At 43.6% G+C, this 12,409-nt stretch overlaps 1 protein-coding gene across 1 annotated transcript; it reads left to right on the forward strand.

Moving 5' to 3' along the window:
• Positions 1 to 477: 477 nt before the first annotated feature.
• On the forward strand, positions 478 to 4,292 carry smim12 (small integral membrane protein 12). The gene is made up of 2 exons (XM_079521899.1): positions 478 to 634; positions 2,770 to 4,292. Exon 2 carries the CDS (start codon positions 2,813 to 2,815, stop codon positions 3,083 to 3,085), a length of 273 nt encoding a protein of 90 aa, XP_079378025.1. The 5' UTR covers positions 478 to 634; positions 2,770 to 2,812; the 3' UTR covers positions 3,086 to 4,292.
• Positions 4,293 to 12,409: the final 8,117 nt, after the last annotated feature.

Here is a 12,409-nt window from a genome sequence, read left to right on the forward strand (position 1 = left end):
TACCAACATTCCACTTCTTGTAGAATGAGTGACAAACCCCTCTTGATTCTTGAATAACAATAGCCCCTCCATTTCCCCAGACTAGCTTCTGATCATAGACGTGCATGATCCTCCAGTAACCACTAGGGACCGCTAAAACATAGGAAATCTTTGAAGGAGCGTAGGTAGCCCTGGTCTAGCCTGGGTAAACCCACTCCCCCTGCTGGACAACATTTCATTCGCAGGCAGAATGCAAATCTGGCGAGGGGGGAGGGGTTTACCCAGGCTAGCCCTGGTCCAGTGCTTACAGCGAGTCTCTAGCACTGGACCAGGGCTAAGAGCGTAGGTAGTGTGTGGCGTCTAGCCCAGGCTGTGATTGCCATGTTTGTTGTTCGATTTGAGATTTGACTAAACACAGCAACACTTCTATGCAAATGATCAAACAAGTGGATTGCGTAGTAATATAATAAGAGTATGATATTGTGGTTGTTCTTGCTTGGGAAGTGCAACCCATAGAGTACAACCAAGTAAGTAGCCAATCACAGTGCGAGCGTCCCTCCGGACTATGGGACCGGGAGAACAAGTGACAACATCACGTGTCGCGGAAGTTGCATTGAATCCTTGGTACTACAATCAGCTCGTGGTAAAGTTAAAGGTGAGTGAATGTCATTCAGGCGTAATCTTCAACACAGAATAATGGTCAATGCCAATGTTTAGGAATTATTACCATGCAGTCTGAACAGTGTTTTTCATTGACGTTATCATAACGTTAATAGCTTGTGGAGTGCCCCAACACTCTGCAGTCCTCCGTAGTTTAGCTAACATGGGCTAGCTTACCTCCAGTCGGCTTACGTTAGTTGTGAAACAATTTAGAAACACGAACAAACAACCCTGGAGCAGCGGTGGCCGAACGGTTTGCGGAGCGGTCTTGTTATCGGAAGGTTGCCAGTTCGAATCCCCGGACCGGCACGTTAAAATTACCACCGATGAAGTGCCCTTGAGCAAGGCATTGAACCCCTACCATGAAATGTTCTATGAGCAGGGTCTGGCTGTAAACAAGCATCTCGAGCTTAGTCCATTCACCCTGGGTAAACAAAGAACTTTGCTTTGCTTTACACGTCCTTCTACCAAAGAAATGCAGACCAACACCCAGTCTTAATGTTTGAAAAATGAAAATACTTTAAAATCCCTCCGAGACAGTTTACTTGCCATTGTAGTGCCACAGTAATTATTAGACCTCCATAGATGTATTTGATCGATTTGACATGTTTATATCTACGATATGTAAAAATCGATTTAACAACTATGAGAGTGAGATTTGGATCAATGGAATGTCAATAGAGGGTATTGCAACCAACTCTAAATTCATCCCATTATTTTTAAAAATCTAGTGTTGCAAATTGCGGCTGATTGATTGAAGAATGTATTAACATATTGGAGAATTACAGTACATTTCAAGCACAACTCAATGCAAAACTGTTAACTGTGGACGACACCATAAAGCATTACACTTGTTTACAATAGGGTCCACCATGTTCAATTCATCATAATTCAATTCAGCTAACTTGACTCAAGTCTAGACTGTTTGTTTTCAGGCTGGACTACATAGATATATATATATTTTTTTAAACAGTGTTACAGGGTAAGTTTACAGTAGGCTAGGCTAAGTCAGATAATGCCCATTGGTGGTGCATAATTGGATATTTCAGAGTTTTTTTGCAAGGAGATTAAGTGCATGTTATAGATAGTGGAAAAGTAGAAATAATGATTTACTAAATTGAATAAACAGATTACTAGAAATGAATGTCAACACAACGACCATTACTCATGACTTTCCTCCGGCTAATTTGGAATTATTTGAGACAGTCAGGTAGACTGCAACAGAGTGCCTTGGATCTCCTCCTCCTTGACACAGGTAGCAGCGTTGAGTGTGTGGTTCCCAAAGTGGGGTCTGGGGACCCCTACGGGTCCTTAAGGGAGTTCCAGGGGGTCCCCAGCTAAATGATAGTTAGGAACCAAATGGACCCTGAGTTACAGACCCATAAGGGTCCATCAGAGTGACATTAACTTAGATTTTTCAATATACATTGGGGTCCCAGAGATATAAATGGGGGACTGTAGCCTAATTCAGGTCAAACTGGGGGTCCTTGAAATGGTTAAAAATCACTGCTAGAACTGTAAAAATCTTCTTATGGGTGTCCTTGGCATATATTTTCTAATGGGGGTCCGCAGGCTAATGAGTGTCAATTTGGGGGTCCTTGACTCCTTGACATGAACAAGTTTGAGAATCACTGTGCTAGACGGTGCTAAACTGGTTAAGTATCATAGTGCATGGGATGTCCACACATTTTTTGTCCTGAACTCTTGTCACATTTGACAATGAAAGGAGAATTTACGTCATATGTAGACGAGCAAATCGGCTATTTTGGCCAGAATGAGATGATGTATGATGATAAGAGCGCCCCTCACTTCACACGGGTGTGATTTTTCAAGCTTCAGACAGTTTAGACTCTAAACTTTAGAGCCACAAAAAGACCCAAATCCATATAAGTACCTTGTTTGCAGTGTACTAGGGTTATGACATCACTGTATCCATAAAAGGAAGAAGGCAGCACAAAATAAATTTGATGGAAAAATAAAAGTGGCCCAATAGACTGTAGACGGACTGTAGACAAATTGAGATTGTGTGCTCGCTGGAGCAAACTCACAATAAACTGTACTGCATAGGTCGTTTAAGAACTATCACCTCGGCTTTAAAGAATTATTTTGTTTTTATTCTTATTTCCCCAGCCGTGCAACTGGTAGGCAAGCCCGGCTGAGGCAGTGTGCAGCCATGTGGCCTATACTATGGACAGCCATGCGGACCTACGCCCCCTATGTCACCTTCCCCGTGGCCCTAGTGGTTGGAGCAGTGGGCTACCACCTGGAGTGGGCCATCAGGGGGACCCCTAAACCACGAAAGGAGGAGAGTATCCAGGAACTGAGGGAGGAGAGGAAGCTGCAGGAAAAAGCAGGGACGGATAGCACGCAGGTGCTTAGCCTTAAAGAGAAACTGGAGTTCACTCCTAGAGCTGCTCTGAACAGGAACCGACCTGAAGAAAGCTAACCCTTCCTTGGGTGAGAGACTCTGTCCCCTCTACATCACTGGAGCCACACACCTAGCGCTTGAACGGAAGAGGGACGGAGCCAAAGCACCCAGCATTTCCACACACATTGCTGCAAACAGGCATTGTGCACCCAAGACACTGGCATGCATGTGTGCAACCATCAGGCATAACCCATTTAGACCTGAGGCCGACCGTAGTTTTATGAATATCTACACACAGAGGTGTTCTTAAAAGTATAAAAATCACACCCATGTGAAGTGAGGTGCGCTCTTATCATCTTACAACATCGAGGAGGGAATTCGGTATAGCTTGATATGATTAGGTGATGTAATGATGATGTAAAACAAACTGTGTCAAAACAAACATTACATTCTCTTTGTTAATGGGATTTAATGTTTGTTAGTGACTAAACAAACATTAATTTCTCTTCATTGTCAATGGCGTCTTTAAAACAAACATTGACCTAAACACAAACAAACCTGTATATAGGAGGGGCTAGCGTAACACATACTGTAGGTGTTCCATGTCTAAATGGGATAATATCTGGAAGCTAGAGATGGTGGAACATTTAGAATGTAGGCAAGTGTCTTTGTAATACCATAAGGATTCATAGATCTTTTCCACCCTGCTGTATCAATCAATGCCTATAAGCACATACAAAGCTTTATGAGCCTGACTTTCCAACTCGATGGCATGTTTGGATGAGATGACATGGTCTGTTTGTCCCCAGCTTCCGCCCGCCAGTGCTGTTTGTAATTGTATCGTCACTCACTTATTTGAATTTCATCTTCTAGATAAAAAGGGGATCATTTTAAATATTACTGTTAGCATATAAGAATAAATACATGTGAGATGACATAAGGCTTTGAATCACAACCTCTAGTCTTTTTCTCTGCTCTCATAAAGATATGGGCGTGTGTCTCTTGTATCTCAATGAATGCTGCCTTATTTCTTTTCCCCATAATGGGCTGTGATAAAATTGTAAGTTTGGAAGAGAAGATTGTTTATTGGCATTTAAAGCCAACAATCTTTCTCACATTGGCATCTGTACCTTTCCTGTTGTGGTTTTATTTATGTATATGTATATTATATATTTACCAAAGAAAGGACCAGCATGTCAACGCAGTGAGTGCACGCATTAACGACTGAATAGTAACAGTAGCTACTGTGTTGAATGAATTGTATAATAAAGAATTGCTATGGGAAGTCTGACATTTCCTTTTTCCTATCCTATCACTGTCACCTCTGATGACCCAAAATGGCACACAACAAAGTAATAAACCCTTTTTGTGTCCAGTAAATTATCTAGACTTCCATGAAAAACAATAGGACTGCTAGTTGCAGGACTTCACATCAAAGTGGGAAGGAAGTGATGACTCGGCTCATACAGGTCCAAACGGGAAATTATTTTCTAGGGAAAACGGAAGACAGGCGACTGCCTCCGCTAATAATAATAATGGGGGTTAAACACCTCGTACATTATACTTTAAAATTGTAATTCCATGCGCTGACAGCACATTGTGTTTCCAAATCAACAACCATCTTATGAGATAAAATGAGACACTTCAAATGAAAGAGAGAGTGCCTCTGTCACTGGAAATTTCTATACATAAAATAAAACACTGTTCATTTCAATGTCTAGCCTTCAGGGAATGAACTCCCTGCCTGTGTAATAAATATTTATTTGTATTTTTTTACTTTTATTTGTCTGGTTTCTCTCATAAGCTCCATCAAAGAGCACCCTCTTTGTTAAGATTTACAGCTATTACAGTCATTTCAAGAAGCTCTCCTTCCATGGACTTTTATTGAACAAGTCTGTTTATGAGACAGGCTGGCTACGCAAGCCTAACAAAATTGTCACACCCTGTACTACAGGGTGTGACACATCTACAGGGCCTGTAGTGCTTGGCAGGAGCACAACAAAGGTGTCTCCGTTTTAAATACAGAATGAGAGCTAAAACTAATTGGGTTTCCTTTCAGGCCTCAAAGTAGTGTAGAAAATGTGAAAGGGCACATAGTTTCGATATACACACTCAGAAGAGCAAAATGTCTCACAGAAATAGTAGTGTAAGTAGTTAGTGTATAGTAGGCTAGAGGGTATGCACATGCATAAAGTGAATGACAAACTGAATTTAACATTGTTTAAAGTCATTTAATGCAATCAAATATGACTTTTCTGTTTGGATGTATGGGCTGTCAAGGCCAGAAAGTAGTTTTTTGCCACTCAGTAGGCATTCCCGCATAACTTCCGGGTATGATGATGATGTCACGCGCATACCCTTTATAGTAGTGTAATAGTAATTTTCAGAGGGGTGAACATACCGTATAACACTGACTATTCGGTGTTCATTTTAAACAAGCATGTCATGAGGTATGTGCAAATATACTGTAGCAAGTACCCCAACAACAATGCCAGTGCACTTGGGATTTGTTCCTGCTCTTCCTTATTATTATTAATACCAGTAAGACTCCCTGAGGGCGTTTTTTATTTTTTTTGTGTGTGCTAATTAGTAAGGCCAGGCGGGGCCTCGACGGGCCAGCCCAGTTAGGTCCCAGGTAGGGCCGGGCCTTAATTTTCGGACCTGTTAAGAACTTTAGTTTTCGCCGGCTGCTGGGCGCGGATGTGGCTAATATCTTTGGGGCAAGCCCGTCTAGAGTTAGAATGGACAGGTATCAGTCAAAAGGGAGACATCGAAGAGGAAGGACAGGTGGGGAAGGATCAACATCTGGAATGTCAGAACAGGTCAGCTCCATATATGGAGGACATGTCACGAGGCGTGACGGACTGAGAATATGGAGGCGTGACGGACGGACTAACTGACTGACAGGTTTTGTAGGTTTTCATAGTAATCTGCGACCTACGGTCATACGGTCGCAATAATATAGCATTATTAGCCCCTCCTATATTCAGCTATAGTGTAGAGTTTTGTCCTAACACAAACATTAAATGACATTGACAATGAATGGAGAATTGACGTCATATGTAGACGAGCAAATCGGCTATTTTGTCCTAACACAAACATTAAATGCCATTGACAATGAATGGATAATTTACTGAGCAAATGATGATGATAAACGATAAGAGCGCCCCTCACTTTTATTATTGTGGATGATTATTTATCATTTTATGTAAACCTAACCAACATCCTTGAATTATGACCCAGGCTGTGATGTCAGTTTGATGATGTCAGTTTGATGTCATTGGTTCGCTCTCTATTTAAATGTATTCCCCATGGTTAATAACGTATTGAGAGCTATAATCGAGTCTGAGAGGTAGTTTTTTTGCCTTCATCATAAACTGCGTTGCAGCCACAATGAACCTCAACACAATCAACACGTTCACTGAGTTTTCCAGAGCTGTTACCACCGAGGAGGATAATGGCATGTCATGGTCATACCGATGGCTCTGCAGATTTGTAGGAGTTATCGGAGGAATATCATGTGCCCTCTTGGGAGTGTTGAACTTTGTAACCGTAAACCCCTTAACCATGTTTGCTGGAATATCGATGTTGTTAAATGCCTTTGTGCTGTTCCTCTGTGAAGCCCCATTCTGCCGTCCATTCCTGGCGTTTGCTGATGCAGTAGCAGCACGTGCAGACAAACTCCAATCTTGGCAGAAAGCTTTTTTGTACTGCGGAATGGCATTGTTTCCCATGTTTCTGAGTTTCTCAGTTACAACAGTGGTGGGGAATGCCCTTGCTTTTGCTACAGGAGTCATGTACGGTCTTGCCTCTGTGGACATAAAGGAAGATGCGGCACACCAGACAGACGATGAAGAAAAGTTGACAGGGACAATACCGGTAAACTGGGTTCCTCTGTGAGGCATCCGCCTGTACTGGTTATTCTCTCTACTTCAGGTGTCCGAGTAGACGTTCCTCCCTTTCTGCCTCCATCCATCCTATCCTGCCTACTCCATCCACTCAACAGCCTGTTACCTGTCTTCTTCTACCATTGATGTATCCATCCATCCACCCATCTTCAACCGCTTATCCGTAATCGGGCCGCGGGACAACAGTTCCAGCAGAGATGTCCATCGTTTGTTCCCTCTTCAGAGCAACATTAGCAACTTCCTCCAGGCGTTCCCAAGCCAGTGTGGAGATATAATCCCCCCAATCTGGTCCTTGGTCTGCCCCCAGGGTCGCCTCCCATGTGCGACGTGCAGCGAGGACCTCCCTAGCGAGACACTCGATTCCCGCTGTGGCGGGCCTTTCTGTGTGGAGTTTGCATGTTCTCCCCGTGTCCCCTAGGGTAAGTACCCTCACAAAAACATGTAGTAATGCTGGTCTCTAAACTACCTCCCCCTGGCCAGCCGGGGCGCCTGATGGAGGGGAAAGGAACTGGTCGGAATAACGGGGAAACTCTCCCCTGTCAGGTGAAAAGAAGCACCTCAGAGCTGCCCCCCCCCACCCAGGTTGGCAGAGGAAGTGTAGCGCCCAGCATTACATTAGATAATTGACACTGGGATAAAAATGTAAAAAGAGCAATGTTGCAGTTTATTTAATTTATTGTTTTGATCTTAATGTTATGAGATTATTGATTACTTAAATATGAATCCATATGAAATGAGGTTTCTTAATTTGAATGGACAGAGTCATTTCCCCAGCACCTGTAGGCTACCCATGCCAAGGAAGTGTGCAGCCATGTGGCCTGTAGTATGGACCGCACAGACAGACCTACACCCCAAACATGAGCTTCCCTGTGGCCCTATAGTGCTCGGAACAATGGGCTACCACCTGTTCAGCAAGGGGGAACAATGGGCTACCACCTGTTCAGCAAGGGGGAGATGGGTTTTTTGGACCTGTGAGAGGAGAGGAGAGGAACTGGAGGAACAAACAGGGGAAAAGACCACGCAGGTCCCTAAAGAGAATTGAAGAGAAGAGAAGTGGAGTTCATTCATGGAGCTGAATGGGGCCCAAGATCCTACTGGCCTTCTATAAAGGCATCCTTGAGAGCACCCTGACCATGGGAACTGTACTGCCCTCAACCCCCACCCGCAGAGATGGGTTGTGCAGACAGCCTTTATAGCCCAAAGCCATCCCAACCAAGTGCTACCAGAAGTGGCTTAGAAGCCACAAGGCCACCGCCCACCGGAAGTAAACTACAAAACTATCTCTGGAAAATCATGTTTATGAACGAGCAGGCCAGGAGGAAGATCAGTAATACGCTTCGGAAATGCTGAACGCTAACCCTGTATCTGCCTGTCTGCCAGTGTGTTGAGGCATGTAAACACACAATCGAGCATACATGGCCCCACCTATCTCAATAGTTAAACAGTACTTGGAGGTCAGTATATGATGTCTGTCATCATGGCATCAGGACTGTGGCATCTCCATATTTGGGGGAATAAGTACAGACAGACGGAGATTCCTGGAATGTTTGAGGGGCATATATATATATACAGCTTTTGTCCCCACACGTCTCATATTTTCCATCGACAATGAAAGGAGAAATTAGGTCATATGTCCCTCAAATATGATAATTTGTGGCAACACAAACATTAAATGCCATTGACAATGAAGGGAAAGTGTATGTCATATGTAGACAAGCAAATCGGCTAACCAATCACATGAATTCAGTTGTTCATGAGATGATGTATAATGATAAGAGCGCCCCTCACTTCACATGGGTGTGATTTGTATAGATGGATGGATACCACACACATGACACTTGTGTAACACTAATATGTAAATAGAATAGATATGTACTATATACACACATACTGTGCAGCATGCACACAGATGGATATATGGATATATAATGACATCAGTGGCAGCCAAGTCTATGGACTTTCAAAGTAAAGAAAAAATAAAACATTAACAGCACTTGTGACGTCATGTGGCAGCCACAGTGGGTGCCCCTCACTTAACACGAGTGTGATTTTTCTTCTTTATTTCTTTGTTATTGTAATTATTATATTTCTGCTACAAGGTTGAGGAAACAAAACGTATTTTACTTTTGTGTAGATCTCGGACCGGCCTGCAAGTCAGTCATCCATCTATGACATCAGTCGTCTATGACATAATGGGGGTTAAAGACCTTCTCAAAGTATACTTTCATTTTTGAGTGGTGTAAACCACTCCTACAACTGGCTTTGTTAGTTTGTCTGTCTGTCTGTTCGTACCAAAAAATGAGCATGGTTGCTATGGTCACCCAGTTCACACGGGTGTGATTTCATTACGTCAGACCACAGCTGATCAGTCTATATAAGACCTTACACCACTCAGTTCACACGGGTGTGATTTTTTGATCTACAATTGAAAGTGATTCTGCTTATAGCAGACTGTGTTTCCAGCTCAACAACAAATTATGGTCTGTTGACACAGTGCATATCAAAATCAGCCTTTACTACATCTGCCAAGTTGTTAACTGAAGGATGTGCACTCCTGCATGACAACAAACACACCTCTGCTTTCTGATATTAAATACAGTGTGTATCTAAATGAGAGCTAAAACAACATCTTATTTAACGGCATCAAAGTAATAGTGTTTTGAGACAGCAAATTGCCTGAGGTCTAACAGTTGACAATACTATTGTAATAAATGCTATAGCTATACATAATAATAATGTACATATATATTATTGTTATTATATACAGTAAATATATTTGAAGAAAATAACTCACAAGCTCAAAGAGTGCATAGTTGCTCTATTTTAGCTGAATGCTGACTTCATAATTGGCATGCTATTGTTTATGTGGTTAAGAAGTTACCAGGGAAAGTAGGCTACTATTAGGACCAAACTGGTGATGCAGCCAGGACATGCATTATAGCAGCAGGGTGGTTATAGTCATTGCCACAGAATGAGAACATTTTACGAGGGCCATTAAATTAAACACACATGGTCATACACAAACAAATACACAAAGGGCAACATCAAACAATTATCGCATTCACACTGTTACTCCAGTCCTGCGGCACTTCCTGAGACCGCTGCCTCAGGACCAAGCTCAATGGATCGTGACATTTCCATTGTGTCAGTGGACGTCACGCTCTGCAGCCTGTCAAGCCAGTGCAACAGGAGGGCTTATGAATCCCAGATTTGCACCGGCCACAGTGCATAAACTCTGCTATCAGAAACCATCAGCATCCCCCCACCCGCCAGCCGTCCCATCGCTAACCCTAAGATTTGCTATCAGTGGAACAGTCCGCTCCACTCCGGTAACCTGGCTCATGCAAGTTAACAGTGGTAATTATTTCAAGCTGAGGAAAGTTTCCATTTGAAGCTAGTGCAGAGAGCCATGTGTAGACATGCAGAGCCACAGCGTTGCAAACATATATGAGGATGACTGTGAGTCTCTTTCAGAGGACCATGGTGAGGATTACAAATATATACAGCTATGTTTGCTTGTATGAGAGAGAAAGGATTAAAAAAAAATCACACCCATGTGAAATGTCATCTTTGTCATCGTACAAATTTACGTTGGTGACATTTGACCCAATTTCTCCTTTCATTGTCAATGGCAAATATTGAGACGTAAAAGTTGTATGGAGGGGCTAGCTCCCCTAAAAAAATCACACCCGTTTGAAATGAGGGCCACACTTGTCATCACACAAGACACACATCATCATACATCATCACATTACGGCCAATCACAATTGGCACTTGTGGCATCCTCAATTTCCTGTCCTCACTTTTTAACCTCAATATGTGCATTGCTCAGCCAATCAAATCATGGCTCTTAAACGTTCCATTGTTTACCTGGCTACAGTGAACAAGGGCGGTGTGTCTAGGTGTACGAGAGGTGTATGAGTGTGTGGGCCAAAGACATCCCTGGTTCCCCTCTCAGGAACAATCAAAGGACAGCTCTGCCCTCTGTTAACAATGGCCTGGCTGTTTGGGACAGGACAGTGCTGTGGGAACCAAGCCGCGAGGTCCATGGGAAAGGGGAGGATTTGGGGAGACGCTCCATTGTTCTCCCGCGGATGATGAAGGATAATGGGACTGGCCGGGTGATGCTGGTGGCTGTTGTTTCACAGGCGGTCCTATCTAACATCCTGAGTGGAGAGGCCGGAGACGGTGTTCCCTCAGCCGCAGGAACAATGGAGCCGCCTGCCTGCGCCTGGAAGGGTACTGCATCCCGAAGAAACACACACGCGCGCACTACCGCAAGTACTGTTGAAAATGTGTACAGACTGTGCACATACTTACTATATAAATAGCCTAAACATCCGCATGTATACTGTCGAGGAAGCCAATGGGAAAATGCTTTTATGTGACAGCTATGATCAGCAGGGTATAGCCCTGCCTGAAGACCATAAGCCTAATAATATCTCCCCTGACCAATAGGCATGTTCCCTTATTGCATACAAACACACACGCGTGCAGCCGTGCGTGCACGCACACGCACGCGCACGCACACACACGGGACCAAGTCTCTAATCAGCTTGAGATCTCTGTATATGTCAGTCCATGTCCCTAGCTTTTATACCCATATTTGGGGATCTCTGCATCAGTCCTGTATCAGGGCTTGTACCTTTTCCCTTCCCAGAAATGTAGTGGAGTCAAAAGTACATTATTTGTCTTTGAAATGGAGTGGAGTGAAAGTCATAGTCAAGTATTAAAATACTCAGGTCAAGCACAGATACTCTGTACTTAGTAACTGTCCACAACTTCCTCTGATTGACTGCTGCCACACAGCAGGTCTCTTGCCCATATCTCTAACCAATCACGCGGACATGGGACTTTGACGCGCTGGCCATGACTTCAGGTCAGCAAGACACGGGGGAGCCTGCACCCAAAACAATGCAACAATGCCCACTGCAAGAGCCCCATTGTCAGGGTGAACACTCCCAACTGACCAATCCCTGGGGGGAAACAATAGCGGAACAGGAAAGAGATATGGACCCACTTCCTGCTCAAGGTTTAAATTTAGGAGCTGGTCAAAGCTTTTTGCTTTGTTTTGTTGAGTAGGGAAGTGTGCCTGAATGAGGGAATGGGGGAAAGAACGTGATCCATAACAATATTATTGTTATAGATCGTTTATGGTCGTGTGTCGCAACATTGGCTACAGCAGAGTCTATGCTCAGACAGACACGTACCCATACACATTACACACACACACACTTTACTGCCATTTTTTGAGTGGTGCAACCACAAGGAACAGTAATGTCTGTGACCTGTGACTATGTGTTAACCTATGTTTGTGTGTGACTCATGTGTGACTCATGAGTACCAGTAGGGGTGCTGTTGTGCCAGAAACAGACAGATAGTATTGCGCTGTGATTGGTCAGTGCATTTGTGCAAGGACGCTGTAGTTACTTTGAGTGGCAGTCAGGGCAAATGCTCTCGCCAGAACATGATTTACTATTCTGTGCCTATCGGG

Source organism: Electrona antarctica (genome assembly GCF_951216825.1).
Source record: "Electrona antarctica genome assembly, chromosome: 15".
In the NCBI taxonomy this organism is placed as follows: Eukaryota; Metazoa; Chordata; class Actinopteri; order Myctophiformes; family Myctophidae; genus Electrona; species Electrona antarctica.